The sequence below is a fragment of the Excalfactoria chinensis genome, chromosome 3, assembly GCF_039878825.1.
Source record: "Excalfactoria chinensis isolate bCotChi1 chromosome 3, bCotChi1.hap2, whole genome shotgun sequence".
In the NCBI taxonomy this organism is placed as follows: Eukaryota; Metazoa; Chordata; class Aves; order Galliformes; family Phasianidae; genus Excalfactoria; species Excalfactoria chinensis.
In genome coordinates, this window is record NC_092827.1 from 81219664 (window position 1) to 81245880 (window position 26217).

General features: G+C 37.5%; 1 protein-coding gene across 9 annotated transcripts in view; it reads right to left on the reverse strand.

The window, feature by feature from the left end:
* The window catches only part of PPM1B (protein phosphatase, Mg2+/Mn2+ dependent 1B), a 57131-nt gene that overhangs the window by 5933 nt on the left and 24981 nt on the right, over window positions 1-26217 (reverse strand). For all 9 annotated transcript variants that reach the window (XM_072332237.1, XM_072332238.1, XM_072332239.1 and 6 more), the window contains 4 exons: window positions 17358-18221; window positions 15322-15439; window positions 6413-6524; window positions 3236-3293 (listed from right to left, as the gene is read on the reverse strand). In XM_072332237.1, the coding sequence (XP_072188338.1) occupies window positions 3236-3293; window positions 6413-6524; window positions 15322-15439; window positions 17358-18203 (1134 nt within the window). In that variant the 5' untranslated portion in view covers window positions 18204-18221. The remainder of the gene's footprint in view (window positions 1-3235; window positions 3294-6412; window positions 6525-15321; window positions 15440-17357; window positions 18222-26217) is intronic.

Sequence of the window (26217 nt, forward strand, 5' to 3'; positions counted from 1 at the left end):
CTGTCACAGCCCTTAATGACACATCATTTGCTTCAGCCAAGTGCCACTAAGTAAAACAAAAGCAAGAAAGAAATACAACTTATCTCAGACAAGATACTCAAGCACAAAGGTGGCTTCAAATAAAAGGGTCACAGAAACTTCTGGCACAGTCGGTAACTTTGTTTCTCATTTCTAAATTACACATACCTCCAAGCAGCCTAAGTGCACTGGGCAGTAGGAGCATAAAATATGCAAGAGATTTCTATGATTTCATCTAAACACAAGAGTACAAGTCACCAAAGCATTATCAGAAGCCTCTCTGCCAAAACACCAGCAGAGCTGCTGGTTGCAAGCCCAATGAAAGGCTCTCATCAGCCCCCAAGTCTGTCCAATACTTGCACAGTGGTGAGATGGGTAAAAGAAAACTTTTAATGACTGCTATGCCCTGAAGCCATGCTGGGATCTCTGAATGCTGCCATAGTAATGATTCTTTACTCTAATTAGCATCTCACTCTACACAGTACCTACTTATGTTAAAGATTCTCAGAAGATAAACAGAACAGAACATACAGGTGAAGAACTGAATGAAGCTATCCCATGAATCACAAGCTCCAGTGGCAGAAACAAGTCTAAGCCAAGCATGATACTAATGGGTATCTGTGCAGCACAAACTTAAAGCAACCTTATCTAGAGAAAGATATTATCTCAGTTTTGATTTATATACTTACTTATAACTTATTTGTCAAGCTATTATAACATAGGGTTATTAGCTAAAATTGTTCAACACTAAAAAGTAAATGCTTCAGAAGGAAACCAACTGCAAACATTCTGGATGGTTTTTTGTTTGTTTGTTTTTTGCTTTTGTAATGTTTCCTTGAATGCACTAGTATGTTAATAATTACCTCATTACTTGTAAGGGTAAGGGAAAAGAAGTCTCTGCCCTAATATAAAAATCAGCAGATAAGATGGCTGCTAGTTCCAGCAGATTTAAGCATTACACCCACACTCTTGACAAGTATGCTATTAAATACACAAAAGGTATGAGTCTCAAGTTCAAGTCAGTGCACCTTCATGCTCTGCAGATTCAGAGCTTTTATCTCCAGCTTGTAATTTTTAGTATTAAGAACTACTCTTGCTTCATACTATGTTAAGAACAGAAGCATTGCTTAGATTCCAGTCTTTCATCATTGGTATGGTGCTGTATGTTTCCTTCCTACCTTTGCTTCCTGTTTAAATATGAGATGTTTAGCAACGTTATCACAATGCATAGACATTGCATAACTCCACAGTTTCCTTCCCTTTTTTTTTGCTCCCTCCTTAAACAGCCAGTTTAAAATACTGAGGCATCTCTACCTCACACCAAGAACCAAGCGCTGTATAAGACAATCACAGGAGTCATGTTTTTTGTCACCTTGGAGATGGGGCCCACATTGGGTTGGTCCCGGTCTCAAAGACAGTAGGATAAATGATCCCTAGTTGCTTGGAAGTACACATAGTATTTGTAGCCTTCACCAAGTGGCATCATGCTCCTCCCAGACTACTTTGGATCAGAATCACTTACTACCAAAATAAAAACGTACTGACTGGAAAATGGTATCTATAATTTCATCCAGTGTAGTGTTTCTAAAGGGCATCATCCACATTGCTGCTGTTATTTTCACTCAACAGCAAAAGAAGATGAAGTTTGCAAAGCCCACCGGAGCATGCTTATATTTCACATTTGAAGAAACCAATTAAAAGGACTCCAAACAAATACACAGTGATTTTAAAGGCAATTGGTGCCAAAGCTATATTCCATTCTGAGGACGTAACTTTCGTGTTTATTTCAGTTACCTCATTTTATTAAATTGTAACAGATGTGTAAAAAGTTCCTGGAGGGAGTCAATATACAAAAAAGATGCTGTCCTCCGTGGTGGGGCTCTCAGAAAACATACACGGCTATTAAGAACTACATTTGAATTTTGAAAACATGTTATCATAAAACCACCTGTGGCAACTGATATTTCCACAAAGTCACCATTAGATAAACTGCTTTTAGTTTAAAAAGAAAAAAAAAAAGAAATCACAACAAAACCAGACAGAACAAACCCCACCGGTAGCTTGTCCTGAAGGTACAGCTGAAGTTTGATACAAGTTAAATGAGAAATCTATACTGTTTATCAAATGAGAAATCTATACTGTTGATCCATTTTGAACAATAACAAAAATAGAGTGAATCTTAATGAATTAAAAATGGAGATTTGTTCTGTATTTTTTCTTTTAACTAGAGACACTATAAAAAACAAGATAGAGACACTATAAAAAAACTTTGTAACTTAGAGAATAAATAAACCAAAAATAATGAGGCCAAAGAATAAGATGCTAGGAAATACACAAATAGAACTGCAGTAATGTTGTGCACCTTGAGACTGTGAATATGCCATTACCCATTTCAAAGTACTTTTAATAAAAGAGGACTCCTCTCCAACACCACTGACTATAATGACCACAGGACTGAGGACTTTGTGGCCATCTCCAGGAAAAAAAGAAAGAAAAATCTGATGAAGAATTCACTAGAAGATGAATTCTGTCTTTGCAAATTGGTTCACATAAACTGTACAGAAGACAGCAGGTGTGCCAACAGTGACCTTTTATAATATACCATTGTAGTTCTTCAAGCAAACCCCGAAATGTTTGTTCAACAAGTTTAACTACAACTGTTACAAATTATACTACGTTACAAAGAACCCAAAAAACAGGTTTGAAGTTACCACAAACCATACTGAAACATAAATACTTAAAACAACCTACTAGGAGCATGGTAGATGAGTACAAATCTTTTCAGAAATCAGAACTGAATGAAAACAAAAAGCAATTTAAACTGTTCTTAGACCACTGCACACAGTGTATATATTTCCCTTGGCTATCCCAAAAGTAATAAGTATTAGTCTTGTTATCAGTGTTCCAAAGTTTTCTACACTTAATGAAAAATGAATATGCTAATGATAATTTAACAGTAGTAAACTATCATGTTAAAAAACAAACAAACAACCCTACACTATTGCTTCACAGGCTTGACTGAAAAAGTATTAGTCAGCTAATGTCCTCGAGGTCAAAATTCTTTTCTATCAGATCCATTCAAAACAAGGTCAAAATTAAACTATGTGCTCCAATACATGTTTTGTATGATACCTTATTAGCAGCAATGTACAATTTTGCTTAGTGTATGACACCAGCTTGATGTCTCAATTAACAAATGATCAAAAGGGAAACTTACCCCCTCATTCTCTCTGTGTGGATTCAGTCTACTGTACACAGCTTCAATAATATTACGCCTAAAAAAGAGAAGATTTTAAAAGCATGAGCATAATAATAAGAGATTTCAAAAGCACTGAGAACTTGGAAGTTTGAGTATAACAGTTAACTATTTCAGAACATTCAAATGTTCTACCTTTAATCTGTTTCTTAAGATGAAACCTATTCTTGGTGTCCTCGCCCATTTTCCATTTAATTTAGGAGATTAACACTAAGACATAATTTGCAAAGACTGAGTAAAGCAAACATTCTTCTCACATTATCCTCCCCATAGTTTATCACTTTACACCTTGAGAAGTTCCAGCTGCATAGTCAGATTCTCTCAAGAAGGAAACTCCAAGCTTAATTCAGCATGATGAACAACATGCCCTCAGTTAAGATGGAAGATGTATTAGGTAAGCAAAGTCAATGCCACAAGTGCAAGGAGGACTTGAAAAGCCCTCAAAGATACCTTAACTGACAGGAAATTAAGTATTGGTTATAGAATTTCTCACAGCAGAACTGACTTGAAGCAAATTCCTGACTGCTGAATAATCTAGTATAACTTCTGTGAGCACTAAGATCAAAACACAAGATCAATGCAGTTTTTGATTATTTACCAACAGAGCTACCTGCTTTAGCACACCACATCCATTATTCCCAAACAAGTTACTCATAGAACTACTATTCTGATTTGAGTTACCGCAAAAAACCTTATTTTCTTCTTGTGTGTTATACGAAATATATGAAATTGCATTATTCCTCGGGTCAATAGAATGAGGTACAAAGTTATCAGCACTTGACAGGGCTTCACCTCATTCTTTCTTGAGAGCTTCAGGTAATTCTAGCAGCACAGTTAATTTCGTTACCACTGTGACTAACTATTCTGAAACAGTCTGCTACAGCCTCCAGATCTGCTAAGCGGATCCATCTATCTGTGCTCCTTCCATGGCACTGAAACCGTAGCGACTTCCCTTGTAATAACAGGTTTCACTGATGAGAAAAGAGCTGGTCAGAAGAAAACCTAGCACCAACTCCTAAATAAGATTCTTTGAAAGAGTAGAAAAATGTGTCACAAATAAGACGTTCTTCATAAAATGGAAGGAAACATGCATCAGTTCAAAATTACCTTTGTAGCAACACAGGTAATTCAAAAATTAAACTAATTAAAGAAAGAAAAAAAGACAAGAAAGAAAACAACTTCCCTACATGCACCGCAGTAATAGTCAATACCTTATGAAGAAAACAGAAAGGGTTGTGTGGCTGAGCTAACGTGAGATCCACGAACACTGAGAGAACGCACTTCTTGACAAGTGAAACTCAATCTTTACAGAAATGATACCAGGAAGGGTATTTAATGCCAGTGGAATGGTGGAACACTGATCAGTTGTGTGCACTGTGGAGAGCAACAGTACACCATTCTAATGTAATAGAAAACACCTGGACTGTCCAAGTAAGGCTGCCACAGATATAGCAGGCATTGCAAAGGTTTAAAATCAGGCTACTGGAAATATTCCAATTATGACAATTCACTTTCATTGTTTCTACAGCCTGTATCTTTACACTATCCCACCATGGGAAAATTCAGCAGCAAGATTTTGCATGGAAATACTAATGCCCGAGTAACAGTAGCACAGGATTACTGTTTTCTTCAGGAACAAATGATTGTTTTCCTGCAGCGTTTGAAGTTACAGGGAGGATCCGAGACAGGCCAGAAGATAGTCATGGAAGAGTAAGCATAAAGGATAACAGAGTTAATATATTTAGATCTCTGCTCTCAAAGAATGAAACAGTTCTGGCTTCCACACAAGTGAGACGCCTGAAGAAAGTACACACTGCCTGGAAAAGAAGAGTTATTTCAAAGGAAGCTGGGTCCTGAGGTTTGCAAACTTACTCAAGAGATACTGCACTGCATTTCTACAGCTAGGAAAAGTTCCTTCATACTATAAGCTAAGATCAACTACTACATATTACTGTTAAAAAGAGAAAAGGCTGTCAGCCAGACAAGCTTCTTCAGACTTCCAGCCAAGTCTAGGAGTTTAAACTGAAGAATTAAGTGTGAAATCCTTCCATCTTAATACCAGCATAAAGATCTCACAATTAAGAACATTCTCACGTTAGGACAGAAGTTTCAAGTTTTGAGTAGATAATTTGGAGTTGTGTAATCACACTACTTCAAGATTTCTATTCAGAAACTCAATCCTATATGTGAAATCAACAGAACACATCACTGTTTGTCTTTTTCATAAATTTGAAGGTCGCAGAAAAACCCACCAATTCTCCTTTAAGAGGTTGTAGGTATATCTCCTGAAATCAGTTTTCTGCAACACAGGGACTTTGGAGCCAAGATAGGCAGAAAGTCATCAAAAACCAAATTCTTAAACTCAGTCCATTAAAACAAAAGAAAAAAAAAAGCAAAAAATAAAAAATAATAAAAAAAAATAGCCTGAGCCAGAACATATGAATTAGAACAGCATTTCTAAGTGAAGATTCGAATATACTTATGTAGTACACCATGCAGTTGCTAATGAGCAGGATGACAAGATGCATCGACTCACTGAGCAGTATCTATGAATTCCTGGAATGTATACAAGTAGAGAAAAAGATCCAGAATGTACAGGCATTTTTAAGGTCAGAAAAAATATCTTGGCAAATGGTGCTCATCAGCAAGTGCAACCAGTGAAAATATAGATATCCACAAGTACACAGAGAACAGAACGAACTTTATATGTTGAAAAACAAAACCAAACACTGACCCAGACTTATAATGGAAACTGCACAATAGAGAGAGCATGATATTAGGAAAAATCTGATACATTGCTCAACTGGTTACATTATTGATAGTTCTTAACACAAGATGCAGTAGAGAGCTAAGAATAATTATATACACAGATACAGATAAATAGATTTCTTCTAAGTGCATCTGTGACAACAGTAAACTAGCACATTACGTTCTAGAATATGATCAGTCTCCTCACTTACCTGTAAGGGATGGGATTAGTGATACAAGCATTTACATGGTGCAAAAGTTGAACTAGCCTCAAATACAGAAAACAACCTTTATTGACTTGAGTCAATTACACCGAAAAAAAAATTCAGAATACAGGAATAATCTGTTCCAGTGAAATAATGGTTCATGGAATTCCAGTACTGTACTTACTTGCCAGCTAAACCACCTCCTGGTGGTAAATTAGGAATATTCTCCGCAGATAAAATACGAATAACATGAGCAAGATCAGGCATTCCTTCTTCACCTGATTTCTCCATAATCTCTATTTTAAAAACAGAAGAAGTCCTTAGGTTACTGAATTAATACCAACCATTCCTTAAGACACTAAAATACAAGACAGTACTACTTGACCAGATAGTATGAAATGATGCATGTAAATAAAGCATTTGGTGGAGTTTTTTTTGTGTTGCTTGTTGGCTTGTGTTTATTTGTTTTTAAACATTTAAAGTAAACTATATTTGTATGACTGAATAGAGATATTCAAACCTATAGCCTGCATTTCCATTCACACTTCTTGCAAATCCCTGTCAAAGACTCTGAAGCATAAAATATCCTGGGGACAGCAGCTAGGAAACAGTTTCACATTAGGAAGTGACAGCTAGGAGCCTGTTTCAATTACCTTCCTACTGCACTGTAACACATACTCAGAAGTTGTATTCCAAAAAGCCAACACTTCCCAGGAATTCACTGTCATCCTTCAATGTACAGCACGGTGTATCGTCAAAGTTCTGACTCTCCTGGATAAACTAAGACCATCAAGCAGTGAAGTCAGACCACCGTCATTTCAGTGGCCAAAAGAGAGCATAGCACTGACACAACAGATAACTGGTAGTATGGTATTCCATTTTCCAAGCAGAAGTACACCGGTTGCTCCAGAAGTAATGCCTCCTATTTATTTTCATGAAAACTACAACAGCTACAAAGAGGACAAGAACACTATTTAACAGAGCTAATTCTCAGCTACAAAACACTCTTCCTCAACATAATCAACATCATTAGCTATGCATTTCCATCAGTGATAAACAAAGAGCCTGCATGCTGCACTCGAACATCTGCATGGCCATCTAGAAAGTGAGTTATCTTTCACGCTACTGTCACCACTGCTAAAATGCACCACCCACCCCCTCACTGTTCTCATATCCACTGTTTGGTCTCCATAAACACTCAGCAAATATCAGTGAACATCAGTGAGTGACTTTATTTTTTTTTTTCCCTGAAAATCATCCAAATTAATGACTGAATTGCTATTTTCTGCAGACATGCATTTGAGTTTTTCCGCATAATATTCAAGGGGATTTTTTTTTCTTCTTAAGTTTCATTTCTAAACATAGAACTCTTACCTAGAACAGTCTGTATCTTGGCTGCTATCCAAAGCTAAACCACTTATGCTTCTTACAATCAATTATTCTCCACTTACAGATGCCCAATTTGCTCTAGTCAGCAAAAGCAACAACTTCAGTTTCTGAAATTAGTAAAGCACGCGGCCTACTTTAAATACTATACTTTCCTGGTATTTAAATATCTCGACAGCTACTGTGTATCAGTAAAATAAGTGATATGCCAGCTTGCAATGCACTTGCTCACTCTGCATCAAGGAAATCTGTGGGAAAGTCTAAAGTTAACCCTATTTTTAGAACAGCTTCACTATTGATAAGAAATAAGGCAACCATGCTTTTTAGCTGCAATTTTACATCAACATCACAAAATCCTTGCAGTGAATGAGCTGGATATACTACTAAAAGGGATTAAACATTCTTCCGTGAAACCTCATGTGTATTAAGATTCATACACTCATTAAGAATAAAGCACAGCAAGCAAAGGAAGTGACAGTTAAGTATGTGTGCTTGATTATGAAAATCTTAAGACTTGGATTATTTCATCCAAATACATCCACAGAAATCAGCCACAAGACCCCTCACAGATTCTATCCCTCAGTGCAGTACTACATAGTCAGAAGTAGATGATATCACTATAATGTGTTTCTGAGTCACATCTGAGAGGAAACAACTTAAGTATATACTACTTTTTAAACAAAGACTGTGTCTGGCTCCATACACACTGAAGTAGGCACATAACAAGAATTAATAAGGATAAAGAAGGAAGCAATTTCCAGATATTAATGGAAGCTCAAGATTTTTGAAGCTTTTTAAAAGGTAATTAAAGAAGCCACAACTCAGGATTACCATGATTTCCTAACATTAAAATCTTCTACGTAATGCTATAAAGCCTCTTCTTAGGAAGCTCTGTACTGAACTAAAAGCACCTTCTTTCCTTTTTCAGAGGTTGTCCCATTGGGAATTATAGTGAAGAGACCAATTCCTTTTTCTTTTAGTAGTACAAGGATGAGTAATTTCACCAAAACATTTGCTCCCCTTTTCTTCCTGCCTTAACAGAAAAATAAACAAGAATAAAGCAAATGACTAAGAATGACCTTTTTGTACTACACGTTAACTAATGCATACATAGGTCACTTCGTAAGTAATGCCTTCTATTTATTTCCATGGAAACTACAACAGATACAAAGAGCATAACAGTATTATTTGATACAGCAAATTCTCAGAGACAAAACAACATTTTCAACATAGTCACCACTGTTAGCTATGTATTTTCATCAGGATAAATAAGAGTTTGCATGCCGTGCTTGCAAAAAGCTGCACTGGTGAAAGTGACCAACAGTCAATGCTGCTACCACTGAAATGCACCACCCACTGCCTCACTGTGCTCACGTCCTCTGTTTGGCCTCTACAAATGTTCAGCAAGTATCAATTAATGTCAATGGGTGCAATTTTTTCCACATGGAGAAATTCAGTGACACACCCTTGCTTTATATGCACTTCTATGTCAGATGCTATCTTGTCAAACTGCCCCTCTGCTGACATCTGTCACACAGCCACAAAAAAAAACAAACCAAAAGGGATACTGGTTGGAAGCTTCAGCCTCTACTACTGTACCACCAATACCCATCTTTGACATCACATGGGCCAACGTAGCAAAATAGGAGGCATTACTGCTGGAGTAGCATTCATTTGTTTGACAAAGACTGCAAGAGAAAGAAAACAGATTTCACAGCCTGATTTACATGCATTTACAAGGTTTTCACCTTTTCAACAACGTTAATAGTAACACTGCAGTTTGTTTTTTTGTTGTTTTTTTTTACCCTGAACATGCAAAACATGACTGCAGAATCTTTTATTATTATTATTATTTCTATTGCTAACATAAACTAGACACTTCAAGAATTACTTTCTGATACTATCATATACTGAAATCCATTGAAGTTCACTACGAAGCAAGTCTACTACTTTATTCCTAAAATCTTTTTAAGAAAGCTCACTTAACTCAGAGATAAGCCTATCAAAAGTTTCAACCAAAACTCATTCTAGTTTTCACAGATTCCCAAGTTGGAAGAGACAGAAGTATCACCGAGTCCAATCCCAAAATTCAAATGCTATGTCTGAGAGTGTTGTTCAGATGCTCCTTGAGCTCCAGCAGCTCAGGGCCATGCCCACCGCCCTGGACAGACAGTTCCATGCCCACTGCCCTCTGGTGCAGACCCCATCCCTAACTCCCAGCTGCCCCTCCCCTGGCACAGCTCCATGCCATTCCCTCAGGGCACTGTCGTTTTCACAGAGAGCAGAGCTCAGAGCAGAGCTCAGTGCTGCCCTCCGCTCAATGTGAGGAGCTGCAGCCGCCATCAGGCCTTCCCTCAGCTTCTCTGCTCTTGGCTGTGCAAACCCAGCAACCTTAGCTGCTCCTCACACCTTGCCCTCCAAGATACTTCACCATCTTTGCAGCCCTCATTTGGACCCTCTCTAATAGCTCTATGCCTTTACACTGTATCACTCAAACCTACACCAAGCACAGCACAGAGCAGAACTGGACAACCCCTCCCCTTGCCCAGTGGCAGTACTGGGCCTGGGACACCCAAGGGCACAGTTGGCCCTTTGTGTGGATAGGGCACCCTTGCTGTCAATCAGAACCCCCAGATCCCTCTTCTCTAGGATGTTGTCTAGCCTCTCACACCTCATTCTACACAAATACCCATGGTTGTCCCATCCCAGATGCCCTATCTGGCACTCGCTCATGTTAAACTTCATGTGATTCACAACTGCCTAGTAGTCCAATCTGTCAAGATCTTTCTGCAAGGTCTCCCTATCCTCAAGGGAGTTTTATACAAATGAGTATTTTTTCCCAAAGATTACATCCCCAATCGGACAGAACTACAACTGCCTTTTGTATCTCAGCACTTCTTCTACCTCTAGCTCTAAGATAATGACATAGGAAGGAATTCAGTTTTCTCTACTGGGTTCAGCTCTAGTGCTGCAAAATAGCCATATATAGTGTATATTCCACACAAGTAAAATGCACTAGCCAACTAACTGAATTAACTGAGTAGTCAACTATTAAAACTGTAAGTTTACATTGAGCAATTGTCCCTATTTATGATTTAAAGGAGTGGTTATTTTTTTCCCCTTTGTTTTGCTTTTAAATCTCCATGTCTGATACACCCCCTAAAATAAATCAAAACATATCAAAGTATCAGCTTCTGCGCCTACTATTCTCTTACTGTGAGCCATCTGTGAATCTCTAAAAAACAGATGAAAACAAAACAGAAAGTAGCACTTCAAAGTGACAGTAAGACAGTGAGAAGAGGCTGACCTAGCACAACTTTACCGTCCAACACAATTACATCCCTTTGGAAATTAACCAAACAACACAGAACGGGCCATTGTCATAAGTTACTTGATAACTTGTCTGAAATTCACAACTTAGGAATGCAGTTACACTCATGCCATTAAAATAAAGAACCAAGTTAGTAGAACAGTTTTAGTTCATAGCTCATCCACTTGAGTGGATGAGAAGATCTCTTGATCAGCCTTGAGAAGATCTCCCGCTCTTACTTTTTAAGGGTTTTTCGTTTGTTGTGATAACACTGGTAAGACTAGACTACTAACAGTTTACCAACGCACATGATCTCAGCATCCTACATGTGTAAAAAGAGACTACAAAAATTAACATGCAAGTATTTAACTGCTTTTGAGCACAGATATATGTGCATATATATATATCATATATATATATATATATACACACGATATATACGAAAGCCATCAAACAAAACCAAGAAAATCTTTCCTCAAGCAATGTCTTTACTCTAAGCCAAACCTGAAAATGCCTGTATCAGAGAAGAGAAAAACCTGTTGCTTTAAGGCTTTGATGGGATAGTTCCATCAGCTTGAAATCTAAGAATCAATAGAGAACAGGAAAATACTACGTTGAACTGTTTACACTCATGAAGAACACCCACCCACTGATAAGATGTTCAAACCTTACATTTTTTTCCTAACCACTCTAACAATTGAGTCCTTTTTTCTTTCAATGAAAAACACTTTTAAAGAACCTTTAAAGAAAACTAGTGTTATATTTATTTATTTTTAGGAATCCAACTTCTTTTTAAGTGATTCTCCACTGTGCTATTTGGTTGTTTGAAGTGCTTCATTCAAGCTTCTCTATATCTTTTCTGGACTAATAATACTCAAGGCACAAATGGAACACAGAAACTCTAGTTTAATAGCTTTTTTTCTATTAAGGACACTATGTCAAAATGACAATTTCACAGAATTCAAGAACACTAAAAATTACTTTAGAAAAGACAGAGGTAAGAATTTCAAATCTTTCCAAGCTGTTCCCTTTCTTTTCTGTGAGTCTTGATAGAACTCCCTCAAATATACACTAATTCCTCACTAAATACTTAACATTTAAAGGTCTGGCACTCTGTCCAATTAGCTGAACACAGAATGACGCAGGGAACTCATGTAAGAAAAACAATCAAGAATGGCTGAAGCAACAGAAATTCAGTCCTCAAAGCAAATGATTTTTTCTGAGTACTTATGCTGAGCTATCATTTCAAACTACGTTCGGATTGGCTCTGCACAAATTCAGATTCTAAAGTCCCCATCTTATTTTTGGTATGTAAAATATTAGTTAAATGTGACAATGCAGTTAAAATACATCTCTGCTAAGACATTTCTTTTGATCATTAGAGCAGTAACTCTACCATGCTATAACAATGCCTCATTATTAGTAAACAGTGCTCCCTACATCATTTCCACAGTTCATTCAGATGATCTAACTTGAAGTTACTTAACAGCTTTACTATTAATCTTATCATTCACTTACAAAAACAATAAAACACTGTAGTTCTATGTATTTTTCAACCATCTGCAAACTGAGAGAGGAGCCACCAAGAAGTCAGGAATGCTAACTCCATAATCACCACGAGTATACCTAACTGCTGACAGCGGAGGTAACTGCTCCTGGCTCTCTCCCAGAGCCTATTAACAGCTTGTGTACTCTTGTTCAGACACAGGAAGATAATAGTTATTTATTTTAACTAGAATCATCGAGAAAGTCTGGGATGTAAGCCAAGTTCTGAGAAATGTGCCTAGAGTTCACATTTGAAGTGACCATCAGATCTCAATGATCTCAACAGTAAAAATAAATATATAAACCATTTCAGTTTAGATCCCATCTAAACCACACATGGAATGGGGAGAAAGAAATCAGACCATACACAACACCAGCACATTCAGAGGCAACTGCGTTATGACCTGAAGGTCTTCTCATAGATTTTTGAAGATTAAGATTTCCTACATGAACTGCCTACATTACTGGGACATAAACAGGAAGTGTACCTCATCTGGTTACATAAGACTAATAAAATCTTACCTAGACAAAGAACATGAGTACAGTTGTTTCTCTGAGATGAAAAACTAAACACAGTCTCTACAGTAAATGCCATTCATAGCTTTAAAGTTAGTATCAAACAATCCTTGAACCTGAGTGGCAAAACAGACAGGCATCCACAGCCATCAGGGTACAATGACAGCACAGTCATTTTCAAGCAAACTGTTGCACTCTACACTGAATTAGCGTTATGAAAAGTTATGAGTAGTTAGCTGCAGTGTTTGTGCTCTGTTTGTTATACTGTTTGCTCTAATATGTACACACAGAATTTTCCTAAACTCCTCGGATCTACAGTGCAGGATTACTTCTCATTCATACTTAGTCCTACTTATCTGAATATGAACTACTTCCTAATAAGTAGGTCCAAACAGTCCTTTACATACCTATCCATTAGAGAGCATTGAAAAGCCAGTGGGTCTCAGATTTTAATAAAACCAACATGAAAAACAGGGGTGGAATCTATTACCCATGTGATAGCTCTGGAGTCCTGTATTAGTAATTCCAATCAAATACTTTTGATTTTTAATAAAAGGAAATTAGTATTTTAACTCTACAGATTATAGACTCCATGCCTGGCTGCTTATAACAATTCAGGAACCATGTTGAAAAAATTAGTCCTGCTTTCTTTTCAAGAAAAAAAAATAATAAAATGCTCAAGCTCAGGCAGGTACCCTCCAGAGACTTGGTCCATGTCACAGAGACCTTGTTACAGTCCCAAGACTGCAGGTCAGAACCAGCAGGAAGCCACCAAAGCCTCAAACATCTTGAGATCTAAGTTTGAAATTACTCTCACAGACCACTGCTGAACAGTTCTGCAGACTGCTGATATTGCACTCCTCATCATGAACTCAAAAGCACCAACAGGACAGCAATACTGCAATACAGTACTCACTCAGCATATAGCACAAACACATTGAAGGCAGCTGCATAACCCATTGTCCATCTACAGAGAGACCACCTCTATAAAGTACAGTTAAACCCAAATAGCGTAGTAATCAAGAACACTCTAATCCAGTCTTGAAAGAAGTCAAAGGGTTCAAATCCTCTCAACTTCCTTCCTCAGCCAGCATGCTCTTCAGAAAACCCTTTCCTTCCCCTAAAAATTGCTGTGACAAATCCAGCATCAGAGTTAATAAGCTACATTATACATCAACACATTACAGTTCTTTAGTGCTCCTCTGATGAGGTTACAGAAGTTGAAATATTCATACCAATAAGGTTTTCAAAACCTCTTAAAACTTTTTCTCTCTAGTGATGCTATTCCACAGTATTAGCCCAGTCACATTTGTAACAGTTATTTCCACGCCTCAGTTGCTTCCACAAAAGCCTGTCCCAACATACAATAAAAACACAAACTTTCAGTATCGACAATGAACTTCAAGTCAATTCTACCAAACTGAGCTATATCTGGGTCACTAGATTAACCAACAATGAAACAGACCCAGGAGCTGCTACACGTGACCATCACGCGAGACCTTAGAACAGCCTTAACTGATGATAAAAAGATTTTTAATTAGAAGCAGCAGTCTGAGAGTCCGCTTCAAATGTCAGTTCTTCCAGCACAAACAACATGGTAGAAAAAGAAAAAAAACCCACAAGGGCTAGTCTTTCATTCTCAATTAAGCTACCTTTCCTTTAACTGCTTCTGCTAAGGGGAAGATGCTGCATTCAACACTCCAGATAAGTAAAATGAGTAAATAAATGAAATAAACAGTGATCAAATTCATTCCTCCAAGAAAATTCTACATGCCTATACAACTTTAATTCACACTTATATTTCAAGCATTCAGAATCCACAAGGATGACACAGAATGATACAAAGGTTTTGCGTTCTATGGAATTTTGATCAGTTACGCTCTGTAAAAATTTACACAAGTTATCTTTCAAACTGCTATTTTACAATAAACTCACAACCGTGTTTTAACAGAAGCAGTTAAACAATTTGCCAGCTGTGAATCCTTTAATGAGGACCTGAACATTCTTCTCTCAGTAAAGCTTTCACAAAAAATGATGCAAATACCACTAATATCCTTTTAATGATATTTCATAAACAAAACATTAACAATATCACTGTTTTATTAGACAAAATAAGCCTCTGCAAGGTCAGTGGCTGCACGTTGTCTTGTAAAGATAGAAGTAAAAGCCTCAAGTTTTATATTAAGACAGCACATAAGTATGTGCCTTACCACTTTTTTCCTAACAATGTTTTTCCTGATCTTATCTCCATGGCAGCTTTCAGGGCTTTTGTTTGTTTGTTTTCATGCTCAAGAAGGCTATGAAAGTATTTCTAATGAACAAAACGGATTTCTTACCTTCAACCCGTGATTCCAAGTGCTTATCCAACTCGGCATCTTTTTTCACTGCCTCATCTGAGACCTTAGGAGCATTTGAAAGACAAACTAGTACAATACTCATGTTATCACGACTCCCCTACGTAACAAAGGAAAAAAAAAAAACAACAGTTAAGCTTTTTAGATTTGCCTTTCATTTTCCTGTCCTTGTCACCAGCCATATTTTCATTTGTTTCAAGTATGGTATTCTACGTCTAACCGGGGAAAGGAAGCTTTGCAATATGACAGTACTTTGATTAATAACCTCTTGTTCTTTCCATTCAGTCTTTAAGTTGAAAATACTTCAGGCACTTATTTACACAAGGTGTTAAAAATTGCAATTGTTTAAACAAAATAAGAACTATAGAAAAAGACGTAAGACAACTGGTAAGACATTTAAGCAGTCATTTGATGTTAACCTTAACCAAAATTAATAAAAACAAAATCATATTGGAAAATGAAATGCAGAATATTTATTCCGAACTAGCAGAATAGCTAGCTCCAACTAGTGATCTACACCACTCTGAGAACATTCATCCCAGCATGCTCATCAGACAGTATCTGTGTCACATATGTTGCACCTTAAGGAAAAAAGGCAAATTACAAAATAAGAATTCACTTAGCATGGCCAATCTGATCTCACAGACTGTCTTGTGCTCAGCAGTATTAGTCAAGAGCTTTTTCAGGTACCAATTTGAATGCCAACTCTTCACTTGTAAGTTTTGATAGTTCTATCCTTGCCTTTTTTCAAAATCATAGTCCACTGCTAAATATAAAAACACATCTGCATCTTACAAGGAGATTTAATAAAACTAATGTAAACTCCTGGTTTGAAATCCAAGCTGTATTTTTTCCTGTATGGTTCTCTACTCTTGCATTAAATATGAAAGCATTATCCAAATAGCTCCTCCTCATCCAAACTCAACCAGAAATTTCAGTGCCATTTAGTCGTTGCAATACCAACCTACTGGGTAGCTGCTATCATTTAGGATAACTTGTTCTCCTGAGGAAATTAAGTAGGAATCTGACATGATGATAAATTCCTTCAAAAGTACACATGCTCACATTCCCTTCCTATATTAAGCATATATGTACATATATATATGTACATATACATATATATATACGTATATGTACACACACACATATATGTATATATGTACATATATGCTTAATATGGGAAGGGAATATATATATATATATATATATATATATATATATATAACAGCAGATAATACTTCACATCCCGAAGACAAGACTGCATTTTAATCTCGCCCTGTACAGATCCAGACTTCAAAAAACAAGCAAAAGGTCAGAGTTCACCTTACTGAAAGTCTACTAGAATGACAAGCCATTAACAAGGCTAGACACGTGCTTGATCAGAAAAGCCAGGGCATTTAAACCAATTATGCAACATATGGCATTACTGAAAGAAACTACTTACCCTTCATTGTTAAAATTTCTCAGAACTGCCTGTTTGGTCTGTTGCCTCTATATGCAATAGTAAAAGCCGCACTTTTCAAGGAATGCTTGGAAATGGTAAATCTAAGGAAGATATGCAGACCAACTGCAGTAGCTCCTAACGAACTTGAAGAGTGTAAGCAAACTCTTGTATCCGAGTAGTTTTAATCCATACAAGCATTAACAATTAGCTGAGTACAGAAAAGATAGTACAAGCACACTCTCTACGCAAAGGAGAGCAACTGCTCAACTGAGAAATGCAATGAAAACCATGTCACAGAATTGATTCCTTCTTAAAGACCTTTTGAACAAATCATTTTAAAAACTGAGACAAAATTTAGAGCTGGAACTATATGCAAAAATTACACTGAAGCTGTATTTTTGCTATTGCTATTGTCTCTCAGAGGATGAGGCCATATATTCTTCAAAGACACACAGTCAAATTGGTACAAAAGTTCAAGGGAAAGAAAAAGGAGAAGGGGAAGATTAGGCTGTTAACATTACACACCTGTCTGAATAGAAGACAGAACATCTGCTTGGAGAAAACAGTTACATACCTTATGTAAACAAGTGTCCACTACCCAATTGCACACTTTTTCCAGGTCATCTGAAACTTCAAGTCTAGACTTAACAAATTCACAGAGCTCTTCGTTGCTCATTACATCCCAGATTCCATCACAAGCCAAGATGATAAACTCATCTTCTTCTGCCCTTAAAATTTCACAAACCTCAGGCTCTGGAGAAACAAGTTGTTCTGTAGGGCCTTTACCATCAACACATTTGTAGTCATAGTCCCCCAGAGCTCGAGAAACTGCCAACGAACCATTGACACGCTGAATCATTACACTGCCTCCTGCATTCTGGATTCGCTCTTTCTCCCTCGGGTTGCAAGGTTTGTGATCCTGTGTTGAAAAACAGACTTGTCCATTCCTATAGAGAACAGCACGTGAATCACCGCAATTGATAAAGTACACATGCTCGGGTGAAATCATAACTCCCACTGCTGTTGAGCCACTTCTGTCCATCCCATTTCTGAGGTCTGAGAAATTGCGCATATACTCATCAATTTTCAAAAAGCCAGTTCTGATTCCACTCTTGACATTTTCCACTGAAGGTTCAAGAGCAGATCCAGGTTTTTCTGCTGCTCTAAAGTCTTCATTGTTAGTGATGTGTTCTAGTAAGTGTGTGGAGCAATAATTTGCAACACGAGATCCTGCATGACCATCATAGACAGCAAAAAAGGACCAGTCCTCTAAGCCATGGGGAATACCTACAACAGCTGTGTGAGCATCTTCCATTTCCACTCTCCATCCCTGCATACTGCTGAGGCCGTAACGCAAGCCATTCCCTGCACCATGAGCATTATGCTTTTCAGTTTTTGGCTTATCCAAAAATGCACCCATGTTTATGCAATATTGAATCTGGAAAACAAAGAAGAAAATTCTTATTTACAAAGCCATCATTTTATTTAAGGTCAATGTCAGTTTTCTTCTCCCTCTGCTTTCTTCTTTGAAGAAGTAGTTATAAAACATGCATGTGTAAAAACCAACAGCTATAAAGGGAAGAGTAATTAACAGATTACATTAACACAATGGGAGCTTACTTACTCTTGTTTGCTTGTGTGTGTGTGTGTGTGTGTTTTGTTTCATTTTCTGTTTGTTTGTTTTTAAGACCTATTCATCAGACTTAAAATGTGCAAAACACTCTCCATATGAAGACATAGTGATGGCACAGTTCACATACCTTTATAGCCCTGCCAATTTTGCCATTCTCTATCAAAATCTACTCATACTGGAAAAGTAACACCCATATTACTCCTTTTCCACTTCTAGTTTCAGGCATGAAGAAAAGCTAATAGCTTTAAGTAACAACTGCTCTCATTAGCTTTGCATGTACTGTGCCACCTCTGTAATCTTGAAAAGCGTGGCAAAATTGACAGCAGAGGAACACAGAACATCTATACCAAAGAAGATGATTAGAGCACTTCAAAAGTAGCCAGAAGTCAATCCCACTTTGATCCAAGAAAAAATTTCAAACGTTACCTTAAATTATGAGTTAAGTTCATAAATGCATTGATCTTGATTTTAAAACACATCCAGTTAAAACAGATATGCTATCTACATGAAAAAAATATATAAAACTTTCCACAGAAAGTTAGTTGATCAACATTTGGAGAAGATCCAGCTTCATAATTTGTAAGAAGCATCCTCAGAGATTAAGGTTGCAGGTAAAATATAAGTATCTATAAGCAAATTTTAGAAGAGTTCTGATTTCCTCACCTATACAAGACCAGGCTTTTCTACTTAGGCCTAATAGACCATCTTCCACTTTACAAAGTCAGCAGGAACATATTCTTTAATCCACAAGTTCCATACTACCTTTCCGAGATGTTCAGAAATACTCAGACAACTTCCAGTCATACTAACAACAATGACCATCCCGTGAAACTCTTAGCAACCGGCTGTAAAATGACAGTAGCCTTCACCCAGCAAAAGACTGAGATAATTCTGCCACAACTGATCCTGAGCTAGTCACTCACGAGGTGTCTCATACACTAGCACACACCAAGCCTGCAGGCACGATGATCTGGTTTCAGAATTTGTTGCAGGTCAGAAAGAGAGGTTAAAAATTTTTTAGTTCTTTCATTCCCCTCCATTAAAGACATTTTCAGCATTTTCAGCTTACTCTGACAGGAGGAAAGCCTACAGTTGGATTCCTCACTCCATCCTGCCAGGGCAACTTTAGAATCGCCACGCAGTTGAAACAAACTTCATGCCATCTCTCTGCTCTGGAGGCCTCCATGAAAAGGGCTGAGGACTTACTGCACAGACTAAGGCTTTGCTCACCACCTATAAATCTTTTGAACTCTCTTTCAATAAAAACGTAATACTATTTTCCCCAAATACTGAAGCAATTCTTCATCTGGCTTAAAAAGGAAGTACAATTTTACTGTCTTTCTCAATTCATGTTTAATGTTCTTTGATTCAAGTGTTACTAATATTATGCAGAAGGATTACTGTGGTTTTGTAACGCACTGTGAACATCATAAAGAAAAAGGTAAAGAAAGACAAATCAACTGAGAAATAGCAGAATTCAGACAGCTCTTATGTTCAAGTACCACATTATATTCTAAGTTGAAGTCTTGAAATTATTTGGTCTGTGGAGCCTCTCAGAGACATGCAATGAAACAACAATCAGATTCCAAGTTTAGACAGATTTTCTTTGGATACTCTTCTTCAACAATCAGCAAGAAATTAAGGTTTTGCGTGGACAGTAGATGGTGCAAACATTCCCCTCTGGCTTGGTTCTGAGATCCTATCACAACTGTAAATAATTCACACCTATTAGCAAGCTCTACAAATGTGTAGTAGCTGATTATCTCTAAGTACCAATATTCTGCTATCAGGAAGTCTGATGTTATAACACAAGTCTTGTACTCAGTAAATTGTCTAAAGGAGCTATAAAAAAAAAAATAAATAAATAAAAAATTGTGTGTCACTAGAGAAGATATTCTAAGCTCTGTACGTGCTCCAATATGAGCATTCCAATTAAACAAGGCACATATCTCCAGCTGCAGAATCTACAGTAAAACCAGTTATTATGAAAACACGCAGAAGAGTTAATGTCAATTTGTTCTTACTCTATATAAACAGGAAAACACTGAAACCAGTGCAAGTGGTACATCAGGAAAGGCTGAACCTTCCCAACAACGTCCCATTACATGTTGATTTGTGACAGATGGCAGCAGAGGGGCAAGTCCATCAAACTGGTGTCTGACACAGAAGTGTATAAGAACCAAAGGTTTGACGCTGAATTCTTCTGTGTGGAAAGAATTGCACCACTGACATGCAATGACGCTTGTGGAACATTGAGAGAGACCAAACAGTGACTTCTAGTTTCAGCAGTAGTGACAGTGGGTCAGATTTTCCACACTGACACTGGTGCAGATTTTCCACGAGCACAGTATGCAGGCTCTTGTTCACTTCTGGTGAAAATGCATAGCTAATGGTGGTGACTATGTAGAATAACAGCACTTCATAGCTGTGAATGTACAATATCCAATGGTGTCACTGTGCTCTTTGTATCTGTTGTAGTTTCTGCAGAAATAAATAGGAGGCATTACTTTTTGGAAACACCTACACACAGTTGTGTAAACATCAAAACTCATCTAATTCCAAAAGCCTGTGACCACAGCATTAAACATATATATGTGTGTGTGTGTGTATGTGTATTTATATACACACGTATATAAAATGCTGGGGAAAAAAAAGTATCAAAGCTTGTGTTCCACATCCTAGCTTTACCAATTTATAATTAGATTCATTTCCTACAGCTCAGAAGGAATAAAAAAGGATCTTATATTTAAAATATTCTATATATACTTTTTAATATTACAGATACTTTTTAAAACTAATAATAATAAAGGATGCTGAGACTGACTTATGATCAGTAAGAAAACATTATGGTATGCAGCTTATGGCTGGTCATAAAGTTGACACCGAGCACACACGTAAGACCTCTTTCTATCACTGTTTATATTAGGCAGACTATATAAAGCAGCCATTGCTTTGAAGATCAGCTGAAGAAATAAACTGTTTTAGTGAGCAAAGAAATGGTGACTAACGTTTTTATTACAGTATGCATTCTTCAGACCAAGAACGGAAACATGGGATTTTTGCAGTAGTTCTGTCACCTCTGGGAAGAAAAAAAAACCCACCATCACCACCTGATAAGTGCCAATTAATCACAAACAGTAGTCTTTGGAAGGCCTTCAAAGGAAGCTCAGCAATATGCTGCTCTGGCAGTAATTCCAGCTCTCTTATGGTCTTCAGCTCTAGTTTTAAAATCAATAGCTAAGACATTTCCAAGTGAGTTCAGCACTGTCAGTAGAAGCTGATACACCTTTCCTGGGGCAAAAACCTAATCCAAGACTTATTTATCTTAAGTTCAACATGTACCTGACTCTCATGTTTTCTACCTGATCCAAATCTTACAGAGAATGCAAGCAATAATTCTGTTTTCAGTGACAGGAATCTTGGGATCACTTTTTACTTACTGAACTCAAAAAACATTGGCACCGCATAAATTTACATTAGGCAAAGAGCTACTGAAATTTTGAGCAATAGCTCTACTTGAAATCTGGCAGTAGCAGCTACTGTAACTTCAGTTAGTGCAACACAAAGTACTGACACAGTTGAACTGTTAGGAATGAGATCTGAACGTTTTACAAAGAAAGCAGTGACTGACTATATGTGACCACTCACTATGGAGTTCGAGTTTTTGTTTGTTTTTAAATCAACTGTAGCCAGAAGCTGGAGGTCAAGTGAGGAAGGATCCCGACCAAAGATTCATTTCATACTGATATAAAGAAATGGAATATCAATATAAACCTTTAATAGAAGACTTATATAAAATTTACCATCAAAAACTTCTCCCGCCAAGGGAGAAACTCCAATAGGCTTTTAAACCAGGATATTCAAAATTTGCCTAGTTAGTCCAATCATCAGTTAGGATCACAGAATCATAGAATTTGCTTGTGTTGGAAAAGAGCTTAAAGATCATCAAGTCCAACCACAACCTAACCACGGTAACCAACAACCACCCAACAAATTACGCCCCTGCACAAATAGGATATATGCCTAGAACCTGCAGCTATAACTCTGAGATGAATTTATGTATCTTTGGGGAGGGAGGAGGCAAATGGGAGGAGGGAGCAAAGGGAGCAAACAAAGAAATACACAAAAGAGACACCAAACTGCTTTTGAATCAGCCATTAAAAAAAGTAATTAAAAAAAAGTACACATGCAATATGTGCTTTAGATACTTCAAGGTAGTCTGAAGGAACGAAACAATCACAGGCAGCATTTAATGACATGGATTTACATCTGTTTCCAATGTCCACAGCAATACCTGAAAAACATAATTTGCTATGCTTCAGCTATTCCCCACTACTTTGTGCCAGCAATTTCCTGTCTTTCAGAACTGCTGGCAGAGATGTTTTTGCTGTTGCTGTTCAAACTGTTTCACTAAAGAGGTGCAAAATTAGCTTTAATTTAATTTTAGAACTCTGTGACTTTGACTGCAGTGAATTTAGAAGCCAGCAGCTCAGAAAGCAGATCCAATACAGGAGTAAACAGGGAAGACTGTGGGATTGTGTAAAAAAGGCACACCAGGAGTTAGGTTAGGACCTATCACTTTTTTTAGCAAGATTGTTAACTTCAGACATGCACATATACTCATGTTCCAACTGGCAGATAAATTTTAGATAATTTGGTTCATCAGAAACTGTGGCTCTAAAATTACCATCAGGCAGGTAATACATATAAATAATCAGGTTACTATATTGAAACACTGGAGTTTAGCCTCTGGAGTACATTCAGAATTAGGTGCAGGGTATGTATAATTAAGCTACTGACAAAATACAGTAGAGCTAAGCAGAGAAGCACTAGAAAACCAAGAACGTGTTCCGAAATTTGTGAAAATACAACAAACCATAAAGTATCTTGAAATAAAAAGCTAAAAAACACACAAGCCTTAATTTGACTTGACCAGACATCAGGTCGCAGGGTAAGGAAAGACAAGTACCTCCAGAAGGCAGTTTCATAGCGCTTGCGGCTCAAAACCTATTTAAATTATGCTCACTCTTACACAACTTCATAACTCTCAAGAATCTAAGTTTAAAAACTGGCATGATGTAAAACTACACAAAAAAACCCTGTAGCCTAAGCACACACAGCATAACAAGTGAATACACCACATACAGTGACAAATACGTAGAAGTCTCCCGAAGTTCAGATTTTGTTCTTTTGTGCCTTTTAAAAACGTGCACAAAGTCTCATAACTGCAGCAAGTTCAGTTGATGTGACAACTGCCTGTCTCTCATGGATAAGGTGCACACCTTCATGCTGTAGCCTCTTATTTATCTGGAATGCAGCTCCGTAGGTACAAAGTTAAGAGACCACAGATGCCCAAGATGAGCTTCACAGGAACGTACCTCTGCAATCACTGCAAACAGTACGAAGTCACCACTGGTGCTCAGGCTGACACATGTTAAGAGTTTCCAAGCCTTTGTCACTACGTGCAGCATCACAATTAGATAAAATGCAGAGGTCACACCCATGAACTTCTGTGAGCAGATGTCAACTTAAAACATGTAGTGTTCTTCCTAGCTAATGACACATAATTCAGTGATTGCTAGTGTGATTTCTGACATTCAGCGGCTGGCTGTTCACATTAGCACTTCAGCTAGGAAATTACTGAAGAGGAATGCAGATATCTTTTTCAGTAACAAATGCTCTAAAGTAGAGACTTCCTTCATTCTGTGTCATTCGTCTTAGTTTTCCAGGTAACCATTTCAGATGTTATCAAGTCATTATCTAAATATTATGAAAGCTGGGAAGCTCATTTGCCATCTGGGAAGCTCCAGTTTTATATGAGTTACATATTAACTATACAAGAAGCAGTATGTAAAATATGCAAATACCCAGGCTCATTCACCAGATACTGCAATCTCAGGACCAGACAAGTGCAAAATAAACTCACTATTGCTTCTCCAACTCCATGAGAACATCAGAGACTCAAGTCTGAAAGCCATGATAACCCTGTGCAAACAAGTACCCATTTCCTTGTGCCATCCTGAAGTAGGAGTTCAGTGCACAGGAACCGGAGTGAGATGGTTAAATCAGATATGACCAGTTTAAGCTTTTCAGCACTTAAGTCACTTCTTGCCCTTGACAGAAACTCCACAACACAAGCTGTGGCATTATCATACCACCCAGTGGACTGCTCTTTACTTTCTTCTTAAAGACCATACTACGGTAGGTTTGCTAATAAGACTTAGATCCCACATTTACTGAAATTGCTCTCATTTGCCTGCACTGAGTCATGCTTCCTGTAGACTACTCAAAGCAGAAGTAGATGCGTAGCTTTTGGATGCTTGAAGGCCCTGACCTACTATAGAAGTGATCCTGCCCTAAAGAAAGTTTAGGTACTTCTACACAGTCTTTTTGTTGCTGCTTCTTTAAGTTCAACAGAAGACCAGCTGTTTTATGAGTTTAATTTGCACCTTCTCAAAAGACCACCAGACAGGTATTTATTAAAGAAATAGTATGTGAAATTTCAAAGAAAGAAAGCTAACATACAGCTAATATAAATATCTATAAGATCTATAAATATAGAAGATGTGGGGGTGGCAAAGCGGCAAGGCCAGACTCTTTTCAGCAGTGTGTGGAGACAGGACAAGGGGAAATGGCCATAAATTGGAGCATAGGAAGTTCCACACAGCAAAAAAAACCCTGTATTTTTTTAAACATAGTTGAGGGGTGACTTGTTGATTCACACATACAAATCTGAGGAATGCACATCCCATCCCATCCAACAAAAATATAGTCCACGGCATTATAAGATCTGTGCCTTTTCTAAATCTGTTACATCACTGTGAATTACATTACAAACACTGAAATATAACAACAAACAAACACACACCAAAACCAAAACCAGTTGAACCTTCCTTTCATTAGAACAGCAGAACAATCAGCAGCACCTCCCTAGCACAAACCCATCGCAGATCTTATGCATCACCCAACTTCTGAGCACGACATATTAGACCGCCTGAAATCAACATTCCACCACTGCAGTGGGTCCTGCCACTACAGTCTAAGGAAACAGCTTTAAGGCCAACAACTCATCCTGTCAGAGACACCAGAATGTGAAATCAAGACCAAAAGGTTTTAATTCCATCCTAACTCTGCAGATTCCGCATATGCAATAAAAGCAATTTCATGGACAGTCCTGAAAACAGGTACTCCTTGTTTAAACACAGAATTATTCGGAAATAAGCAAAGCATGAAGTTTGACATTTTTTCCTGTGTGATTTTTTGTTTTCTCTTAATTAACACAGTTCTGTAGCATTTAATTTACCCTTTCTAAAAAGAAATCAAAATAAAAGAACACCCATTTTTAGTTTCCCACCTACAGGTGGAAAAGATAGTTACTCAGTAGTGGGACAAGAGTTATTGCCACCACTTTGCAGTCTGACAGATAAAGTCAGGACAAGAAATCAGAAACCAAAACATCGCCACCGTAAATTTTCAGTAAACAAATTTAAGCTCAAGGTGGCAAAATGCTTCATGACTTCAACTTACACTAGACAACCTTTGGTATGAGAAAACATCTCTCTCAAATTCTGGGCCAGCATACATTTGGGTGTTGATAAACTACACTTTTTTTTCCCCATTTCCATTTATTAACTGTGCATTGTACAGAAGTAGAGGGAGGCCATTTTCCTCCTATTTAAAATAAGATTAAGAAAGTATCAAATGGAATAAAAGGCAAAAAAACCCCACATGCTTCAACCCAATCTGTTCCCAAATTTATGAGAAAGTCTCAGTCAAATAGAAGTTGTGAATTAAAACTCAG